This window comes from Mucor mucedo (assembly GCF_025094135.1).
Source record: "Mucor mucedo strain NRRL 3635 chromosome Unknown EV154scaffold_6, whole genome shotgun sequence".
NCBI classification, from domain to species: Eukaryota; Fungi; Mucoromycota; class Mucoromycetes; order Mucorales; family Mucoraceae; genus Mucor; species Mucor mucedo.
Genome location: NW_026252290.1, coordinates 50018 through 71033, shown reverse-complemented (window position 1 = coordinate 71033; position 21016 = coordinate 50018). Strand labels below are relative to the sequence as shown.

The following is a 21016-nucleotide window of genomic DNA, read 5'->3' as shown; positions in this document are numbered from 1 at the left end:
ACTACCTGTTTTGCACAAAACATTGATCAGAATAAACTGTAGATAGAATATAGCTTCGATAGTCAGTAACTATTATATTCGTAATCAAACACGCATCACACTGTAGCAACAACAACAATTTTAGATTAGCGGGTACTAAAGTATGTGTCCTACCTTCAGCAGCATTATGGTAACATTAACTACACTTCTGTGCGAGGAGGTAAATTTACATTCATGGGGACTGTTTTTCATGCATATACTCTTCATGTGATGATCATGTATTTCAGATTTAGCTGTTGGTGGATCTACTTAATAAAAAAAAAGCTCGAACAATCTTCGAAAGCATTAAGTGCAATGATGCTCTTACAACATTTATGGGTATGCTTGATCCCTGATTTTTAAGAGTTTTAAATTAAGGTCAGAACGATTTGGCTATGGCTACAGAATCGAGTTTTGATTAACTTTAGCGTAGCTGCGTAACACATCCAGGAATAGACACTTATTTATCATGTTCAAATATACATTTTTTGGGGCTGGATAAACCGTCCCAGTTCAGACATTGACCCCCCTAACATAACATTACCTGACATCTATACTGAGATTTCTATACCCGACAGACGTAAAAGGACATATATCATACGGTGCTGTGAGGAATATTCATCACTGATCTTTGAGGATAAATATGCGATTAAAGATCCCGCTGCTTGTTTTTCTAAAAGAGTATGAGACACTCCATCTATCCACCTAAATAATAATGTAAAATAACTACGATCTTTCTATAAAAAAACGTTGCATGAAGGAACTTGAAATGTTGAAGTGGGACTGTAACATTTGTTTAATAAGTCTGTTCACGACCCAATAAATGAATATGTAAAGAAGACACAACACAGAAAAAATGACTATGAATGAGCTTGAATAACAGCATTGGCTATATCTTTTAATTGGGTTGTTTTCCCAAACCAATATATAGTGCCTTGTATTCTTGGAGGAAAAACAATGTTGACAAAACTACATGATACCTTTACTTTATTATAATATACGACTCTCATTACTCTCTCTTAATTGAATATCCTTAAAATGAAAAGCAGTTTGAGGGTCTTGTTCACTCCACATCCCTTGACTGTGTCATGGTGAAACGTCACTGACCCAAGCCGTATAGTGAGTTCATAACGTTTCTACTCATGGTGCCTATCAAAAAAGTCCGACTGAGTGAAAAATGGCAATAAACACGTTTACTTGAATGCTTTAGTTATGCTATGAGCTTTTGTGGCATAAAAATAACGATTTTCGTGTTTATAGCTGTGCAAGCACTGATAAAATATGTATCTTTTATAACAGCTAGTGCTTCTTTAAACAAGAGCAAATATTCACGTGAGTAATGAGGTTGTACTGCTGCCATCATTGAGACGCTGCGCGTAATAGAAGAGAGAGAAAAAATTAATTAATCTTCTATGCATAGTCTTTAAACGAAATGAACTAAAGAGAAATATATCTGTTGTCATATAATTCTTTATTTAACACATAAGTTGCTCTGGTATTTATACCATTTGGTAATCTTTAGTTATGAATGTTCCGTATTATGTAGTTGAGACGTTAGCATAATGACTAGTTAGTGATACGATATATGTAACATTGAGATGATTGCTAGACAAAGATATGATAGTTGAGACCATGATATCATGGTTAAACTGGTATGTGACACGCCATAGAGGAGTTGAGGAATAATATTAATACCTGGGCGGCAGCATTTAACAGTCAGGTTTGTTGGAAATAAGAATCCTGAAGAATAGTGGGGCTGTCGGAGCTCTTGGGACCAGCTCGCAAGCCCAGCGATTTCTGTATTAAGCTTGCGGGAGCTTTTCATTTTAAACTCGTTCACAAAAGAGATCCCTACACGTTGCAAGTGTCCGCTGGTTGTCCCATCATTCTACGGTTGAATGTAGCACAATAGGAGCAAGCCTGGCAAAATGAGTGTAGATTCAAAGAGGTGGAAAAAAACCCAAAAACTGTGAAACCGATTTAAGGTAAATGTCTAGACCTCTCTGTATGTGTAGACCATCACTTGATTCAAAAAATACATAAGTCTTTACGTCGATTGACATGCTATACCGTCTAAACTTCATAAGACGATCGATTTTTGTTTCCCATAAAATATGCTTCACTGTCATTACAAGCTAATACTGGAACGCAGATAGACAATTACCAAATTCTGTGTATTTAAATTTGCTAAATTTAAGTCAGCATATGCTATTCTTGAGGATAAAGAATTAACTAAATCCCAAAGAAATGCACAAATCGAAGCTCTATTATTGATTAAACCTGATGAATCTTATATTTCTCCGGCTTAAAATAAAATTACTTTACCTATTGCTATCTCATGCGACCGTCTTGTCTCTTCATACAAAAGGTGTTTTTGGACGCATGATTGATGCCTATGGTTTACCCATGAAATTGAGATACGATTGTCCTCCTTCTTATAAGCCCGGTGATTAATAACTAATGATGACATAAAACCAAGCTAATCTGGTATAGTATTTTCTAACGATTGCACATGATGTTACCCAAAAAGAATGAGTTGAGCCAGATGTTTTTTTTTTGTAAAGCACTTAGTACATCTAAAAAATGAAGCTACAGAGAAAAATAAAGCATAATTTTGGAATTTAAGAGCTATTATTCTTTACATCTTCTAAAATAGTGTGAAATCTAATCAAGACAGGTTATACAAAACCATAGATATACACAGTTACTGTTAAACGAAAGCCAGGTTTGAGATTAACCCTTAATCGTTTTTCTTTGAAACATTTTTGAGATAAATAATCATTAGTTTTTTTAATTTTGTGTTGGGTCAATCAATGAGCGATCTGTAAATTTGACTTTATAAGGAGATGGTAATATGGAGACACCACCATTTTCAGCTATGTCAATGTTAGGCATACCATCCTCACCAGGTTCAATAAAGCATCGAGACATCAATTCAACAAATCCAATAAACGTTTCTACTTCAGCCATATGGATTGCAGGACAAATACGTCTATTTTTTTAAAAAATAATAGCATGGTCAGCATTTGTATTTTGCATAAGACGAATTAAATTACCTTCCCCATCCGAAGTTGAAATGATCGCGGTCCTCTACTTTACCCTTCGATGAGGCGGACGATGTTTCTAACTTTTCCAGAAATCTTTCAGGAACATATTCGTTGGGTCTGTCTGTATAAAATTCCGAATTTTGATGCATACTTATCATGTTCGAAATAATAGTAGCACCTTTAGGAATAATATATCCATCAACTTCAACTAAAAACCAAATGGAAAAGGTAATTAGTCATATAGAAAAGGAGCTAAATATATACACTTACTATCGTCAATAGCCAAATGAGGAATACCGAATGCCGTAATTGGCTTGTATCTCATACATTCCTTCATAGCAGAGATACAAAATGGCAACTCCAATCTTTCACTGAAAAGAGGCAAGCGACCATTTCGTTTAACAAAGTCATCGATTTCTGCAGCAATCTTCAACTGAACCTCTGGATGACGGCACATGATAGCTATCGTCCAGCACAAATACAATGAATTTGTATCTGTTCCTGCGGAAATTAAATCCGCTAACACAACCAAAATAAAACAGGTCAGATATGAAAGTGTTGATTTTTTAATTTGATTGCTTTGTAACTTACAAAAGATAACCATTGTTTCTTCCTCAGACAAATCATAGCCATTTTCTTTCAAATATTTGACAAGATTTGGTCCATCGGTATGATATGCATCGTCAATCAATCCACGGAAGAGAGGGTCGCGTCTTTCTTTCAAAAATCGTTTGAGAATACTTCGAACACCTTTAAAATAATCGTAGATGGCAAAAATAGGTAAGTAGTTTGCCAAATCATAGTCTACACCACTGAGTTTAAAGCCCTCGTCGATTGTTTCCGATATCTCGATGAATTTAGGGTCGTCTCTAGTAGGAAAGGTTCTTCCAAATGCAATCAATGTGACAGTGTTCATTACGTAAAGCTGTAAATCTTTGAATGGGAAAGAACCGGCTTTGGTTTTTTTAGATGTTTCTATAAGTGTATCCACCAATTTTTTGGCTTGCTTCTGGATAGAAGCCATGTGAAGCTCTATTTGCGAAGGCGCAATAGCAGCAGTGACTGCGCAATATATACAGTTAGTCGACTTTGGTGAAAAAAAAAGTTTGATATTTTGTGGTACCTGCTGCTCGTGCTTTTTTCCAAGCAGGATTTGGTTGTGAGTTCACAATCCCCCTAATGCGATAGAAATTATTTAGATTTCTTGTGCGACCTTCATATATATATATATTACTTACTTCCCTCCAAAGCTGGACAATTTGTACGAAAATTCGTTTTCATTTCTATGTGAAGCTTTGCTACCATTTGTCACCATTACTTTATGGGCTAATTCTGGACTATCAATGGAAACCCAAGTTTGAACACCCATACGAAATTGGATAATTGGACCAAGCTCCTTATGCCATTGGGAAATTGTCTCGGCTGGCATATCCCCCAAAGAGGACATGTGGCCTACATAAGGATAAGAAGAGCCAGGCACTGGGATTTTTTTGGCGTACTTATTTTTTTTGTGAAGCAAGGAGAGAAAAATCTTATAAGAGAGGTATAAGGCTACAGTTGTACCAGCAATAACAGGAGCTAAAGCCTTGCCTTGTTCCACTTTAATCATAATGTAACAAAACAAACGGGAGGTGAGTGAAAGGAAGAGAGAGAGACGAACAAAGTGAAGAAAAAAGATTAGGTTTTTATACTATCGTTGTGGAACATATCAAATGTATACATATGTTGCACAATGTAAACATTGCACAAACCTTAAAGTCGATTGGCCCTTGTGAAGATTTTACTTCGTTTGAGAGATTGACAAAAACACGTTTTGAGTAAAGTGGCACATCAATAATCAGGCGTTTTTAGATCCCTAGTATAGGGCCGATAAATAATAACAAAAAAAAAAAAAAAAAAAAAAAAAAAAATAGGTAAGCGGACGGTCAAAGTCTGTTACACTTTTTCAATAATTTTGGTAACATTGTCGGAACCTTTGTGGGCGGAAAGTAAGATTTGACCAATGCCAATACTAATCCTGCTGTATCTAAGGTTAGTGTGTGATGACTAACAGTTTCAAAGTTAGACATTGTTTGATAAGGTGTGATTCGCTCCAAAAAGAAATCTGGGTAGACTTGCACTAACATTTACGTTCAACTTGGTAACCGTACGGGTACGTTGACATCAGATCTCAACAAAGAATCCTGATGTTTTATTAAAGAATTTAAATATTCAAAAGGTCGATGAAGGTCCACTTTAGACATAGTTTTGTATTTAGTCTTAAACATTATTACGTTTTCCATGGGTAGATTATAATTTGCAGGTTTGGATTCGAATAGAAATATTTTGAAGTTGTTTTTAACTTAAGCGACAGAAGTAAAGCTTCAATCACTTTTTAGTTTTATTGTTTCATTGAAAAGTAGTAGTTGTTGCTTCTTTGATTATACTTTAGTAAATTCCGTTAGAAGTGATCAAAGTTTAATTTTTGCGATTTGTAAATTTGACTTTGTAAGGAAGTGGTAAAATAGCAATGCCTCCATTGTCTGCTTTGTTGATGTTAGGCATGCCATCCTCACCAGGTTCAATAAAGCATCGAGACATCAATTCAATAAATCCAATAAACGTTTCTACTTCAGCCATATGGATTGCAGGACAAATACGTCTTTGTATTTTTATGTATATATATATAAAGCATGGTCAACATTTATATCTCATACAAAAAAAAACTTTTTTACCTTCCCCATCCAAAGTTAAAATGATCTCGGTTTTCCAGTTTACCCTTAGATGCAGCAGACGATGTTTCGAGTGCATTCATAAATCTTTCGGGCACAAATTCGTCAGGTCTGTCTGGATAAAATTCTGAATTCTTATGCATACTCATCATGTTTGGAATAATGGTAGCGCCCTTGGGAATTATATAGCCATCGACTTCAACTACAATAAAAATACATAAATCAGTCATGAAAGAAATAGGTAGTTGCATAAGCTTACTATCGTCAATAGCCAAATGAGGAATACCGAATGCCGTAACCGGTTTAAATCTCATGCATTCCTTCATAGCTGAGATACAGAAAGGCAACTGCAACCTTTCGCTGAAAAGAGGAAGACGATCATTTCTTTCAATAAAGTCGTCAATTTCAGCCGCTATTTTTTTCTGAACCTCTGGGTGGTGGCACATGATTGCGATAGTCCAACATAAATACACCGAGTTTGTATCTGTACCTGCTCCTGTTAAATCAGCTAATTTAATGAAAACGAAACATGTTAGATGCTAATGCTGAATTTTTTTATACATAACTTACAAAAGATAACCATTGTTTCTTCTTTAGATAAACCATAACCATGATCATCCAAATACTTTACAAGATTTGGCCCATCAGTATAATGTGCATCTTTAATCAAGCTGCCATAGACAGGATTGCGTTTTTCTATCAAGTGTCGGTTGAGAATTTTTCGAACGCCTTTAAAATAATCGTAAATGGTGAAAACAGGCAAATAATTTGCCAAATCATAGTCTACACCACTGAGCTTAAAACCCTCGTCAATTGTTTCCGATATCTCAATAAATTTACGGTCATCTCTAGTAGGAAAGGTTCTTCCAAATGCAATCAACGTGACAGTATTCATAACATACAATTGTAAATCTTTGAATGGAAATATACCAGCTTTCGTCTTGTCAGATGAATCCATAAGTGTATCTACCAGTTGTTTTGCTTGATTCTGGATAGAGGTCATATAAAGCTCAATTTCAGAAGGCGCAATAGCTGCGGCAACTATATGAATTATAAAGTTAATTAACAGTATAAAAATAATTTAGTATTTTGTTTATATACCTGCTGCTCTTGCTTTCTTCCATGCAGCGTTTGGTTGTGAGTTGACAATACCTCTAATACAATAGAATAAGTAATCAGATTAATCGTGTGAGCTTTTTTTTCTTGTGTTTTGCTATTATCGTTTTCTACTTACTTTCCTCCAAAGCTATACATATGAAACATGAATTCATTTTCAGTTCTATGTGATGTTTTGCTGCCGTTTGTTACCATGACTTTGTGCGCCAATTCTGGACTGTCAATCGAAACCCAAGTTTGAACACCCATACGAAATTTGATAATTGGACCAAGCTCCTTATGCCATTGTGAAATCTTCTCGGCTGGCATATCTCCCAAAGAAAACATATGTCCTACATAAGGATAAGAAGAGCCAGGCACTGGGATTTCTTTGATATACTTATTGTTTTTGTAAAGTAGGGAGTGAAAAATCTTATAAGAGAGATATAAGGCTGCGGCTGTACCAACAACAACAGGAGCCAAAGCTTTACCTTGTTCAGCTTTATTCATAATGTAATAATGAGTGAAAGAGTGTTAAACTAGATAAATGAAAATCAGAAATTAACAGATACATATATATATTAGTTTGAAACACAAACCAAGGCCTATGTGGGTAGCACACGAGAACTGCGCAAACTTTAAAAATTACAGCTCCCATCGTACGAAAAAAAAAAACGTTTCTTTAAACGTCATGTAAAACTCTGAACTCCCATTTTCGTATCACTGACTGCTTACTGCGTCGTCAAGACCGCGGTACTCTATAAGTATCTTCGCTTACACTAACACGTATAATTATTTCATCTGTAGCGGTTATTCATAGACTATAAATACTCCAAACAATCATTATAAAATAAAGTATCTTATTTTCATCATCTTAACCTACGTCACTAGAGTAAAGCCCGAATACTAAGCCTTGTTTAAATCCATGATCTCGTGCCCGATGCATATATAATTAAATATTTTAGTTTCTCTTCCGCCATGGCTGAAATCCCTATGTATAGAAATTGTATTCTATTTGCGGTAACTGCTGCTTATCATATATAATTTATACGTAACAGCCCATGTTACTAAAAACTAGAGATCCAATAGTGTGTGAATTACGCCAAATAAAAACTTAATTGTACGGTTTTTATGCCCGAAAGCTATCATGTCAATTCTCTGACACCGTCGAAGGGAACATGGGTGAATTCCAAAATATGTTTAACTCGAAAGGAAAAAAATACAGCTATTAAATATCATTAAGTAATAGAAGTTTGCAACTATAATTTTGGTTAATAAATTTGCGCTTCATATTATAAATCAAAAAATTGATGGAGGTTATTCCTACCGCCAGATGTATTTGATCCCCACTAAGGTTTGAGTTACTTATATAATTAAGCATAAAACAAAAAACACTTGAAAAATTCTAAAAAATTTGTGTTATTCAGTTGTACTTAGAAGGTAATTGGATAAGATAACAGATTTATTGATACACGCTTATAGGAATTTAATGCTAGAAAATAATGAGTTTAGCGTAATTTTTCACTAATTTTGCGCTTACACTAATATAGATTCCCGCAATAATAATAAAATACGCTCTTTATTTATGCTTTAGTAATTTTTCTTTAGACTGATCAAATTTGATTTTTGCGCTTCGTAAATTTGACTTTGTAGGGAGATGGTATAATGGTAAGACCCCCGTTTTCAGCTTTGTCAATCCTAGGCATACCATCCTCTCCAGTTTCAATAAAACATTGAGACATAAGTTCAACAAATCCAATAAACGTTTCTACTTCAGCCATATGGATTGCAGGGCAAATACGTCTTTTTTTAGAAAAAAAAAAATTAAGGAGTACGGTTAGCATTTCTTTTTTGTACAAAAAATATTTTTTTACCTTTCCCATCCAAAATTAAAATGATCACGGTCTTCTACTTTACCCTTAGAAGCAGCATCTGTCATTTCTAGAGCATTCATAAATCTTTCAGGGACAAATTCGTCAGGCCTATCGGGGTAGAATTCCGAATTCTTGTGCATACTCATCATGTTGGAGGTTATAGTAACGCCCTTAGGAATAATGTACCCATCAACTTCAACTAAAAATCGAAAAAAAATGAGATTAAATAGAGACTAGGTAAATAAATGAACTTACTCTCTTCGATTGAGAAGTGAGGAATACCAAATGTTGTGATAGGCTTGTATCTCATACATTCCTTCATAGCAGAGATACAAAAAGGTAACTCCAGTCTTTCACTATAAAGAGGCAGACGACCATTCCGTGCAATAAAGTCATCAATTTCAGCAGCTATTTTTTTCTGAACCTCACGATGGTTGCACATGATGGCGATTGTCCAGCATAAATATACTGAATTTGTGTCTGTTCCTGATGATGTTAAATCCGCTATAAAGCAGTAGACATAAAAAAATTAGATTGAAATCTTGGAGCTTTCTTTTTTTTTGAACTTACAAAAGACAACTAGAGTCTCTTTCTCAGATAACTCGTAGCCATTTTCTTTTAAATATTTAACAAGGTTTGGTCCATTGGCATGATGTGCTTTTTTAATCAAGTTTCCAAAGACAGGATCGCGTCTTTCGGTCAAATGTCGACTGGGAATTTTCCGAGCACCTTTAAAATAATCGAAAATAGTAAAAACTGGCCAAATCATAGTCTACACCACTAAGCTTAAATCCTTCATCAATTGTTCCAGATACCTCGATGAACGTTGGGTCGTCTTTAGTAGAAAAAGTTCTTCCAAATGCAATTGATGTGACAGTGTTCATTACATACAATTGCAAATCCTTAAAAGGAAAGATACCTCCTTTAGTCTTGTCAGATGTATCCATAAGTGTATCGACCAATTGTTTTGCTTGGTATCTGATGGAATCCATGTAAAGCTCAATTTGCGAAGGCGCAATAGCTGCAGAAACTATATATTATACGGCATTAAATACTTAAATATAAATGCATCGCTTGGTTTTGTTACCTGCTGCTCTTACCTTCTTCCAGGAAGCATTTGGTTGTGAGTGCACAACTCCCCTGGAGGAATCAAAAACAATCAGAATTTAACAAAAATGTCGAGCTTTGTGTTCATGTTTTTTATTTCTTACATTCCCCCAAAACTATACATTTCAAATAAGAATCCATTTTCAGTTCTATGCGAGGTTTTACTGCCGTTTGTCACCATGACTTTGTGCGCCAATTCCGGACTGTCAATCGAGACTCAAGTTTGAACACCCATATGAAATTTAATAATTGGACCAAGCTCTTTATGCCATTCCGAAACTTTTTCAGCCGGCATATCTCCCAGAGAAAACATATGTCCTACATAAGGATAAGCAGAGCTAGGTACTGGAATTTCTTTAATATACGTATTTGTTTTGTGAAGTAAGGTATATAAAATCTTGTAAGAGAGGTATAAGGCTGCGGTTGTTCCAACAACAACAGGAGCCAAATATTTCCCCTGTTCAACTCTATTCATTACGTGACAACAAAAGAAGGAGGAAAAATAAAATAAAAAAGCACTTTTTCGCTCGAAATTTTGACAAAAATAGATTCTGAATCAAGTAAATCTTTGATTCTCAGCCATGTGAGAGTTCGTGCTTCAGTACCCATCACACAATAAATGTGAATTAGGTTAGCGCGTAGTTAACTGCTTGTCCCACCATTGCTTAACTTATTATGTATGTCCCACAGAATGCAAAAGGCGACCCGTTTAATTCGGTACTTATTGCTATTCAGGAAAAAGTCGACCATGCTTCAATGTTAGAAACTAATGAATACTGTACGCGGATTTATGAAGAATTTAGGCTATTGCTTCCTGTTTTGATCATCTCTATCAAAGGATGGTCTATTCTAGAGGACAACTCATTTTTGGTGTAATTAACATGTAGCTTCTGGGGACAGAAGAGTTTTTTTTCCTGATTCAGTTAGCACAACAGATGCAACTAATGTATCCGTACCTGCACTTATTAAACTATGCCAATTTATGTCTGATGCAAACAAAACGCTTTGTTTTTCATACAATTTGAGACTTAAACTAATTGTTTGGCCTGTGAAGTTACAATAGGCAAAGACAGATTACAATAAAAAAAAATATGTATAATTTCATTTTAGTTTTTTTTTCTGTTTCTTTCGTCGTTGGATATGATAATATGACAATTCTAAACTGTATGACGATTTTAAACTATATGATGACTTATACAACTTGAAACAACCTTTTGGTTTCCCTTTGTTGAAAATATCTTTTCAGTTCTTGTTTTTGCGAGGAACGGTTAAACTTTCGATAAATTGGGCATCTTCAAGGGTATGTTGTAGTATGGTATTATTGTCTTCCATTGTGTTACCACCGCCTTCCAATGCGTACAATGGTAGCGGGGAATTAGGGTTCGACTCCGGAGAGGGGGCCTTAAAAACGGCTACTACATCCAAGGAAGGCAGCAGGCCGATCCCGACACGAGGAGGTAGTGACAATAAATAACAATGCAGGGCATTTGCATTCTTAGAATTTAGGATCAGATTGACACTTATAATCAGTTTCCCATAAATTAGGCTATTCCTTCATAGCACGCTTCTGATAAAGATTAACAGTTGGGAATACACATTTTACTGTTCGGCTACTTTGTTTTCACCAAACTGCTTTTAAACTAAGAAAATGTCATCGCTATTTAGTTTTGATCTGACAGTAACAAATACCATGTTATGCTTTCTTCCATACTTATCGGCAGTGGAACGCGAATGCACTAAAGCAACAAAAGTACTTACGATTCCAAAGGTTTCGACCATTCGCGATGACTTTATTCTGTAACTTCAAAAATGTTCATTTTTTAATAGGTGAAAGTAGGACTGAAATTTAAAGAAGGTAACTCTTTGAGCAAGCTCTTTGAGCAAAGTACTGTTGCTTATAAAATAAAGTACAAATACGTTGTCCCCGATTTCGGTGCACCAGCAGGTGAACAACCCGGACTTTGACCGGACCAAAAAAATACGTAGTTCTAGACATTTCCATAAAATTCAGATTGGATACTCTCATGCAGGTTTTTTTTTTATAATCTTCTTAAAACATGCACTTTTAAATCTCTTACTCAATCATAAACTAGGTATACAAAGAGTCACCTACAAGTCAACAACTAAAATTAAGTTGTTTCTTTTCTACCTTAAAACATTTCTAGATGGAAGGAAATAAGAACAAGTCCTGTATATGTTTAATGTTGTAACGTAAGAAGAATTCCAATACTCATTATTGTCTTGCCTAGCGCTCGCAATCAGGTAAAAAAGAAAAGAAAAAATTGCTCACATCTAGTTTTGAATGCGGTGCTTTGAATACAGTGAAAAACGAACTACTTTGTGCTTCATTGGGTTTGACTACGTTATTCTTGCACTACATTTTGATAGACTTTAGCGTCCTTGTGACTTGGGTCTCTTTGTTATTTCATTGGGGTCGACAACTACTGTACTGTCAGCTACATCACTTTTACACTAGATGGCTTGACAGTCTTTAGCGTCCTTGTGACTTGGGTCTCTTTGTTATTTCATTGGGGTCGACAACTACTGTACTGTCATCTACATCACTTTTGCATTAAATGGTTTGATAGTCTTAAGCGTTCTTGTGACTTGGGTCTCTTTGTTATTTCATTGGGGTCGACAACTACTGTACTGTCAGCTACATCACTTTTACATTAGATGGTTTGATAGTCTTTAGCGTTCTTGTGACTTGGGTCCCTTTGTTATTTCATTGAGGTCGACAACTACTGTACTGTCAGCTACATCACTTTTGCACTAGATGATTTGATAGTCTTTAGCGTTCTCGTGACTTGGGTCCCTTTGTTATTTCATTGAGGTCGACAACTACTGTACTGTTAGCTACATCACTTTTACACTAGATGGCTTGACAGTCTTTAGCGTCCTTGTGACTTGGGTCTCTTTGTTATTTCCGGGAGGTCAATAACTACTGTTCTGTACCCTTTTTAAAACAAGATAGGTGCTTGCGTCCTCGTGACTTGGGTCCTTCTGTAACGTCTTTGCTCTAATGAGACCGATATTTACTCGATTATTGTGCTTGGTAGGTGTGATCTACATAAATAAACTTCACGTCTAACATTTTATCTTGTTAAACCTCGCTAGATCATTTCGATAATTGTTGGACGAAGGAAAAGCATTGTGCTCGGAGTATTAAAGAATTTCAAGACGTGCAGCGATATCCAAATATATGCAAAGAGCGATCATGAGAAGCTTTGGTGTCGCAAAAATCGGTGTTTTGCATTATGCAGGAAATACACAACAAGAACTTAGACGGAGAGAAGAGTTGCAAGCATTAACTAGGTTTAGAGCTGGCTATTTCTGTTGTAATAAAATAACTACCGCGTTATATAAGAATGGATAACCATATAAAATAGCCACGAATCGCGCATCATTCTACTAGCTATTATCACAGCCGCTGATGGTTGTGTGTAAGATTCTTAACCTCATGTTTAGTAAAATATTTAAAAAAATTAGTCATATCGTGTATGTCGAGAGCAAATTAAGCATTTAATAAAGGATTATCTTAGAGTATTTTTTTTTCTAAAAGTTTCTCGACTATTAGTTGAATGTAGATTAAATTTCGTTTGCTTATTAGTGAAACATACGAAGGATGGATGATTCAATGGTAATAGAACTATTTGAAGTATATAACTACGAACAGGGAACTTGAAAAACCTGAAAAGCCTCAAAGTAGAAGGATTCGAGTGAAAAAGACTCAGCCTTGTAGAATAACTTCGTGCCATGAAGCACCAATTGGCGTTGGCAACGCTGTATTATTCCTGTTTCTCCAAATAAAATCTTTTTGTAAAAATCACTAAAATCCCAGACAGTCGGTACGGATAAATTTCCATTCCATAAACATATGTTATCAATTAGCACAGGAACGGTTGTGTAAATATGATATACCGTATTACATAACAAATCGCTTTCTTGCTAACTGATACGAAAGAAAGAACTATTTTGACTTAAACTTGTTTTCTCATGAAACGTGAGGCAATTTTCAAGTTATAAGCCAATTTTCAGTTCTCAATATCTATGACAAGGGAAGTACCTCCAGCAGATCCGTTTACTAGCAGAATAACAGATATTTCATGTTTTAAATAAGAAAGCAACGCAGTATTGTCCGCACACAATGTCCATGTAATGGGAATGCTTGCCCTCCCAGCTGAGTATAAAGTCCGTGATGCTAAATTACAGTAAAGGGCCTTTCTGCATACAGATATATTGGGCACCAGCTAAAACAGTCACTCAGTGCGTAATCTTTTTTACTTTGCAGGTAATTTCATTATAGCGTTTCTCTTATTTAATTCATATACAGAAATGGTATGGAAAACCAAGGGAATTTTTATCTTAAAGTGACTATTTGAATTTTTTAACCATTAAATCTTACAAGTAGTTCAACAATTACAACGATGACGATGGGTTTTCAGGTGCATTTTTTGGAGGTTTGCGTCCTAGTCTCGGAGGCTTCGTGAACCCAAACAGAGGGTTTTCAGAAAACTACCGTTGCTTTCCGATTGCCATGATGCAAAATGGAAGTGAAAGAGAGAATGTCAACTATGGCGGCAAAAGTAAGTGAAATCCTTACAATGTATTGACCATTTTAACTAAATGTTTAAAAAGTTATTCTACCTCAGTCGGCTTTAGAGAAACTCTGTAGGTAGCCTCATTTTTTCTTATTTGATTGTTTCGGCTAACATTCTTTAGCTCAACTCAATATCTCGTATCCCATGTTGTTTAAACTGGTAAATGGATTGGAAAAGAAACACAGTCATGCAGGTGTTCTCGAATTTATTGCAGAGGAAGGCAGAGTCTACTTACCACAATGGGTAAAGTTCTTTGATAAGTGCAATTGTATGGATATGCGATTGATGTTGTTTTAAATGATAGATGATGGAAACTTTAGGCACAGAACCTGGAAATATTATTGAGGTCAAAAATGTCACATTACCGCTCGGTTCATTTGTCAAAATCCAACCTCAATCTACCGACTTTTTAGATATCAGCGATCATCGTGCAGTGTAACGTATATATCATTTCAGGCATAGAAAGCACACAATAATTAATCACTTGTTTTTTTTATGCAGTCTCGAGAAGGCGTTACGTAATTTTTCTACCTTGACTGTAGGCGACATGGTTCAGATTAATTACAACAATAAAATATACGAAATCCAAGTGTTGGAAGTCAAACCTAACTATCCTGAACATTCAGGTATATCCATCATTGAAACTGATTTGGAAGTGGATTTTGCTCCACCTGTTGGATATGTTGAGCCAGCTAGTCAAAAACCAGTACAATCTGTAAGTTGCTATTTTAAAAGGACTGAAAGAATGATAAAGCTTATATATACGTATGTATGATTAGAAGAGTCATATGGTCATTGATCTTCCTAAAGTTGAAAAGTCTGGGTTTGCTGCTTTCCAGGGTGGCGGACAAAGTCTTCGTGGAAAGAATAAAGGGTAAGCATACGCTTTTTTTAAGAAAGTTTGGACATTGACTTGTTTATGTAGAAAAGCAAACGCTGTAGATACTAATATGGATACAGATGAAGGTGACGATGAAGGGCCATTACATTTACCCTTTGGACAACTTTATTTTGGATTTCCTGTGGTTCCACCACCCAGTGCAGACGAAAAAGATGATAAAAAGCCAAAACATGTCTTTACTGGCTCGGGTCAAACACTTCGAAACAAAAAGAAATAAACAGAGGGATGATGTTTTTTTTAATAAGTATTATTCAAATAAATGAAATCATTTATTTTTAATATACAATTGTGTACACCAAGCTTGAATAACACGGGAAATGTAAAGTGAACGAGGAGACCAAGTTATATAATAAACATGATGACCAGCCTATAAAATATAAATAGTTAGTAACTTGTAAATCCATGTGAGTATTATAACACTTACAGGTAGTAAAAACAGTTCACATCCTAATCCTCCTGTCGCTGTATTAAAAATTAGTACTACGTTGTACTGAGCGATGATTTCCGTTTACCTTGGTTGTACGCTTCCTTGAAAGATTTAGACATCTCACATTCTGTTAAGCCGTCGCGCTCACCAGCTATTAACAAGAAAGGGACCAATTTATTCTCGCCTCTTGCTTTCTCAACCAATGACAAAGGTGAATGTTGATTTAAAAATACGGTATCGACTTTGTCAAGCTTAGCGACGTGCTTTGAGAAAAAAGTTGCATGATGGGCTTTAGTTACGACATCTAAGGCACCACTCAATGTGATTACACCACGAACAGATGTATCTACATCTTCAAACCCAGGTTGATACTGAGGTTCGTTGGTTGTCATAGATGCCATCGCGGCTAAATGTCCACCGGCAGAGTCACCTGTTTTAATTCAGTAATTAAGACATGCCACACACTCATGTACACAAATTTCTTACCTGATAATACAATGAAATTGGGATCACCTCCAAAGGAAGCAATATTCAGCTTCATCCAACGAATAGCACGTTTGATATCCATTAAATGAGTAGGGTATGCATTTTTAGGCACAAGACGATATCCGACATTCACAATGACCTGTTTAAAAAGAGATATTAGCTGCTTGTAATTCTTTTACATAAAGTCTACCTACCCAATTGTTCTCTTGAACAAGTAATTTTTCATGAGGATAAAATGTGTTTTTAGATCCAAATTCCCAGGCTCCACCATGAATATGAACCTGAGAAAATTAATACCAAAAAAAATTAGAAAAAAAAATTCCCACTTACTAACACAGGTTGTAAACCAGATTTGGATGGTTTGGAGGAGGTATAAACATCCAACATCATTTTACGAGGTTGATCGAAATCTTGGTTGGTAGTGTTCAAAGCGTCTCTGATTTCTTCATTGTTGGCATATGTAACTGAAACAAGAAAAATTTATATCAAATTCATAAAGGTACACATGCCAATATTTCACTTACTGTTTGGGTGGACCTTTATATTTTCAGGTGTCCAAATTGGATTGATTAATTTTTTAAAATCTTCAAAACTATTCAATCTCCATTCAGTTAATTTGTATGGTAAAATAATAAAGGGGGGGCGGGGAGCTTACCAGACAATACTTTTGATAGGTTGACTTGATGCGTCAATAGCCTTAACAACAGTATCAGCTACCGTGATTTCATTTAACATTTCAAAAAAGAGCATGCCCAAAGCACCCATAGTTATAATATCGACAATATACATGATCCAAGAAAGGGCATAGTCTAGTAAACATTGTTAGTTTCTCTTTTGTATTGCACGCGAAACAAAATCCACCATACTGAATCCACCGAAAAAATTGACAAGTTGGATAATAACTAGTTTGAGCACAATGAGATGATGACTCGATTCCGTAATTCCAGAAGTCAGAATCTCGCAGTAAATCATATACTTTCGCAACTTCGAGTTAAATAATGGTCTGACAATGGGCAAATCAAAAGCACAAACTGTTCCGGCTGCAAAAAACAGGACCGAAAATATGTAGCATGTTGCTACAAACGCCGAGAGTAAAGACATAAAGAAAAAATAAAGCTGGTTCAGATTTTTTTTTTCTCTTCCTTTTAAAATAAGCGCTGTTATTTTTGTGTACCCATAAAAAGTGTCGTGGGCCCATTATGCCACCAATTCGCTAATCGGCGACTGTAACTCAGTACGCATAAACAACCGCAGCAATCGTATCTACTACCTTACAATAGTAGTTACCGCGGATTGAAAACTGTAACATATATGAATAGCTTCAATTATCAATCAATAAACGTGATCTTTATTACCCTCTAGAAAGTTAATCACGTAGGTCAAGGGAGACCTAGCCCTTCTGACTCAGTATTAAAGCACTGTCCCCAAGCTCATTTTAAAAAGGTATAGAAGGTGCTTTAATATAGTGAGAATTTTATACCTTTGTGAAAAAATCAAAGTTATACTTGACCATTTGATTTTGTTCTTTTATATTGTAAATCAAAAGCTAATTCATAAAGCATAAAATAATACAACAAAATGTGAACTATTGTTCCCGTCTGGCTGTTTTCAAGCGTTCTTGTGAATATAATTTCTTTATTCGCGTCACATACTTCTCTCTTGCCTGTTATTGCCATGCCAGGATTATATTGGGTGGCTAAATCGACCAGGAATTTGTAAAAAATTGTTTTGGGATTTCAGCCCATATTTTGCTTTCCAATTTTAACATAAACAATTAATTAAGTCACAACTTTATCGTTTTCGACGGATTTTTAACAAATGTTTAAAAGATTTGATCGTTTGCCGCTTACACGAATTAAATTACTTGGAAGCACAAATTGTCCTGTCAATATACTTTTGAATAGACATCTATGTGCTACAGACCAGTTTAAAAATGATTATCGAACATCTATTAAGCATTTTTAAAAGAACTCATTTTGATCAGCAGTTCAATCTTGTCCCAATTTATCTTGTATCAAATGACAATTATTTTAAAATTCGATAATTACTCTAGTAAAATCAAGGGACCTGAGAAACAAACAAACACATTGAGATAATGAGGTATAAGTCAAAATACAATAAAGCCTACAAAGGAAATGAGCTCCTTTCTTAGTAGTTATACAAAGCGTCTATGCCCCATGCCTTGTACGAATTTTAGATAGAACTTGTTGGACACACATAAATAAATTTGCTTGTAATACTAACATACCCTGTAACGTCTATGTAATTATTTTGTTTTCTGAGTATACCATTTATCATAGAATTAAAATTCATTGTTAAGTATTTTACCTGGCAATAATATTGTTCCCCAAATAGCACAATTATCTACAATAAAACCATCAAATACACATTATAGTATAACAACAATAACATTACTGAGAATAAAGACATCAACTGTATAAATAAGAGAATAAATTACACTGTTATTCTTTTAACAATTTGCGATGGACACACTTATGTATCTAATAACATATATTACGGACACCTTATATGACGGTCTTGCTAGTATAGTCAGCATTTTCCACCCCATTATTCAATTTTTTCAGGACATTGAAGAATATTGTTCGGGGCAACAGTATTGTAGATATATTAGACCTTTCCTTTTGCATAACTTGGTCATTCGACTTTACAAGGGTATAGTATATGTCTTCACTCTTGTAGCTTATATGGTGATTGGATTATGCATGCTTCCAGTAAGAATATGTATCTCAGTATTCAATGGGATTTTAAATTTGATTGACGTACTCCCTTGGGCCGCCTATAAATTGTTTACTTTTTGGTATAGATTGAATGCCCTTGGAATTAATGCCATTCTGATGATAATCTACACCGTTTACAATGCCCCTCGTAATATATACAATGCCGTGAGAAAGTTTAGTCTTAAAGCCATCGTCGATGATATCATGAAGCCATTGCCAGGTACATCCAGTATGTTTCCCGAAGGTTCCTATTTTTATCGGGTTGGAAAAGTAATTACCAAAACCTGGCGCAAAATAGAATGCTCTACTTTACCTTCAAATATCAATTGTTTACTCGGAATATCGTCGATTCCTGCCAACTGCTACTTGTACAAGGTCTCTCCAACAGCAATTAGTGATACCGCCGGCGTCGCTTCGGAAACTTTCCTTTATTTTCTGTCAAAAGTCGTTATACCGACAGCCGGATTCATTTACCCTATTACTTATGAAGAGCCTGAATTGACTACAATAGCGTATATAATTGATTTTGTGATTGAAACATTGTTTCCCTCTAAAAAGATGATGATCTGTTCTCTCCAACCGCAACCATTAACTCGATACCAGAAAATGATGGATTTATTGAGACGGACAGCTCAAATTCAAGGATCCATCGTGAACTATAAACTAAATGCAACGGTACAATGTGTTCACTCTAGAACAGGAGAAAGAGATTACATGACCGCACTCTGTGAGTTACAACAATGAAAAACTTTCATACATATATATATATATACTTACAACTTATTTTTATCTTTAGACTATTTCTTAATTTTCGTAATCCTTCTTAACTCACTTCTCGTCATTATGTCGTTTTTACGCAATAGAAATAATGGAGCACGGAACACTCAACAAGCAAATTTGGGAACTGATAATGGAGACGCTGGTAATAATGCAGGTGCTGGTGATAATTGGGACGCTGGTAATAATGGGAACGCTGGTGATAATGGGAACGCTGGTGATAATGGGAACGCTGGTGATAATGGGGACGCTGGTGACACTGAAAGTCCCGGTTCCTTGACACCCGACTCCCAAGACAGCAACAGCTCTAGTACCGAAGATGATTATGTCGACGCTACTGAAGAACCAATCTTGGAAAATACTCAAACAGGCCGAGCACAAGCAGATCAAGCACAAGCAGGTCAAACCCAAGCTACCCAAGGTCGAGCTACTCAAGGCCAAGCTGGTCCAAGTCGAGCTGGTCCAAGTCGAGCTGGTCCAAGTCAGGCTGGTCCAAGCAAAGTTACCCGAGGACAAGCAACTCGAGGACAAGCTACCCAATGACAAGCTATCCGAGGACAAGCTACCCAAGGTCAAGCAGCTCAAAATCAAACTTAATTACAATATGTGACGTGCTTACGCTGAGGAAAGTACATATTCTTTTTTTTAAAAAAAATAAACAAATTACATTAAACCAAGAAACCTCTCATTTAAAAATGTGCGAATTATCCTTTATTACGCATCCTAAATAAATATAGAATATTTCCTAGAGTTATGAGTGCTGTATATTTTATAATATAAAGTAGTTACCTATGTTTTTTGGACCTGTGCCAATCCATTTGATTGTGAATAGCACACAGCAGATTTTTTCAAACGATCATTTTACATTTTTTTTTATCATTTATCTTGTCCAGCTTACATGTTAAATAAGATATCGATCCAGTACTCGTTAAATTACCATCCTTCTTCGATGTTATTTATGCACTAGCACGTTCTGAACGTTTAACTTTAAATTTACTGTCAAGAGAAACTTTATATAAATGCCAATTTTTATTGTGTAAATCTAATATATCGATGATTTCAAAAAAAAAAAAAAAAAAAAAAAAAAAAAAAAAAAAAAAAAAAAAAAAAAAAAAAAATTAGCTCATCTAGCACGTATAGCACCAAGTAACATATCGAGTTCCTCGAGTGTGAATTAAAGGGAGAGACTAAACCCTAAGTTCCTCTTTTTCGAGGTGTCTGTTAAAAATGCTGG

General features: G+C 35.4%; 6 protein-coding genes across 6 annotated transcripts, besides 3 other annotated features; 2 read left to right on the top strand and 4 right to left on the bottom strand.

Moving 5' to 3' along the window:
- Positions 1-2717: 2717 nt before the first annotated feature.
- Positions 2718-4715, bottom strand: EV154DRAFT_456382 (cytochrome P450). Its single transcript, XM_051597376.1, has 6 exons — positions 4304-4715; positions 4189-4241; positions 3657-4127; positions 3336-3584; positions 3075-3273; positions 2718-3010 (listed from the first exon to the last, which is right to left on the bottom strand). Exons 1-6 carry the CDS (start codon positions 4672-4674, stop codon positions 2809-2811), a joined length of 1545 nt encoding a protein of 514 aa, XP_051462615.1. The 5' UTR covers positions 4675-4715; the 3' UTR covers positions 2718-2808.
- Positions 4716-5046: 331 nt separating this feature from the next.
- On the bottom strand, positions 5047-7532 carry EV154DRAFT_547536 (cytochrome P450). The gene is made up of 7 exons (XM_051604761.1): positions 7471-7532; positions 7011-7410; positions 6878-6930; positions 6347-6817; positions 6036-6284; positions 5780-5978; positions 5047-5706 (listed from the first exon to the last, which is right to left on the bottom strand). The coding sequence occupies exons 2-7, from the start codon at positions 7379-7381 to the stop codon at positions 5523-5525; spliced, it is 1527 nt and encodes a 508-aa protein (XP_051462614.1). The 5' UTR covers positions 7382-7410; positions 7471-7532; the 3' UTR covers positions 5047-5522.
- A 786-nt stretch (positions 7533-8318) lies between these two features.
- Positions 8319-10319, bottom strand: EV154DRAFT_598487 (cytochrome P450). Its single transcript, XM_051607051.1, has 7 exons — positions 9957-10319; positions 9833-9885; positions 9503-9775; positions 9316-9474; positions 9001-9249; positions 8746-8944; positions 8319-8674 (listed from the first exon to the last, which is right to left on the bottom strand). Exons 1-7 carry the CDS (start codon positions 10031-10033, stop codon positions 8485-8487), a joined length of 1200 nt encoding a protein of 399 aa, XP_051462613.1. The 5' UTR covers positions 10034-10319; the 3' UTR covers positions 8319-8484.
- Positions 10320-11094: 775 nt separating this feature from the next.
- Positions 11095-11371: a sequence feature (Protein overlapping with rRNA (EV154DRAFT_558540, KAI7896198.1) was converted to a misc_feature.).
- An 84-nt stretch (positions 11372-11455) lies between these two features.
- Positions 11456-11484: a sequence feature (Protein overlapping with rRNA (EV154DRAFT_558540, KAI7896198.1) was converted to a misc_feature.).
- A 57-nt stretch (positions 11485-11541) lies between these two features.
- Positions 11542-11631: a sequence feature (Protein overlapping with rRNA (EV154DRAFT_558540, KAI7896198.1) was converted to a misc_feature.).
- A 2512-nt stretch (positions 11632-14143) lies between these two features.
- EV154DRAFT_492663 (ubiquitin fusion degradation protein UFD1-domain-containing protein) lies at positions 14144-15583 on the top strand. The gene is made up of 8 exons (XM_051599699.1): positions 14144-14190; positions 14264-14438; positions 14491-14523; positions 14575-14696; positions 14758-14888; positions 14955-15168; positions 15233-15327; positions 15379-15583. Exons 1-8 carry the CDS (start codon positions 14188-14190, stop codon positions 15569-15571), a joined length of 966 nt encoding a protein of 321 aa, XP_051462612.1. The 5' UTR covers positions 14144-14187; the 3' UTR covers positions 15572-15583.
- EV154DRAFT_492660 (Alpha/Beta hydrolase protein) lies at positions 15584-17443 on the bottom strand. Its single transcript, XM_051599698.1, has 9 exons — positions 17134-17443; positions 16923-17076; positions 16792-16859; positions 16598-16731; positions 16462-16548; positions 16268-16406; positions 15867-16211; positions 15779-15816; positions 15584-15721 (listed from the first exon to the last, which is right to left on the bottom strand). Exons 1-9 carry the CDS (start codon positions 17366-17368, stop codon positions 15620-15622), a joined length of 1302 nt encoding a protein of 433 aa, XP_051462611.1. The 5' UTR covers positions 17369-17443; the 3' UTR covers positions 15584-15619.
- A 1766-nt stretch (positions 17444-19209) lies between these two features.
- On the top strand, positions 19210-20325 carry EV154DRAFT_558537 (uncharacterized protein; the record flags this gene model as incomplete). The annotated part of the gene is made up of 2 exons (XM_051605492.1): positions 19210-19732; positions 19802-20325. 2 exons carry the CDS (start codon positions 19210-19212, stop codon positions 20323-20325), a joined length of 1047 nt encoding a protein of 348 aa, XP_051462610.1.
- Positions 20326-21016: the final 691 nt, after the last annotated feature.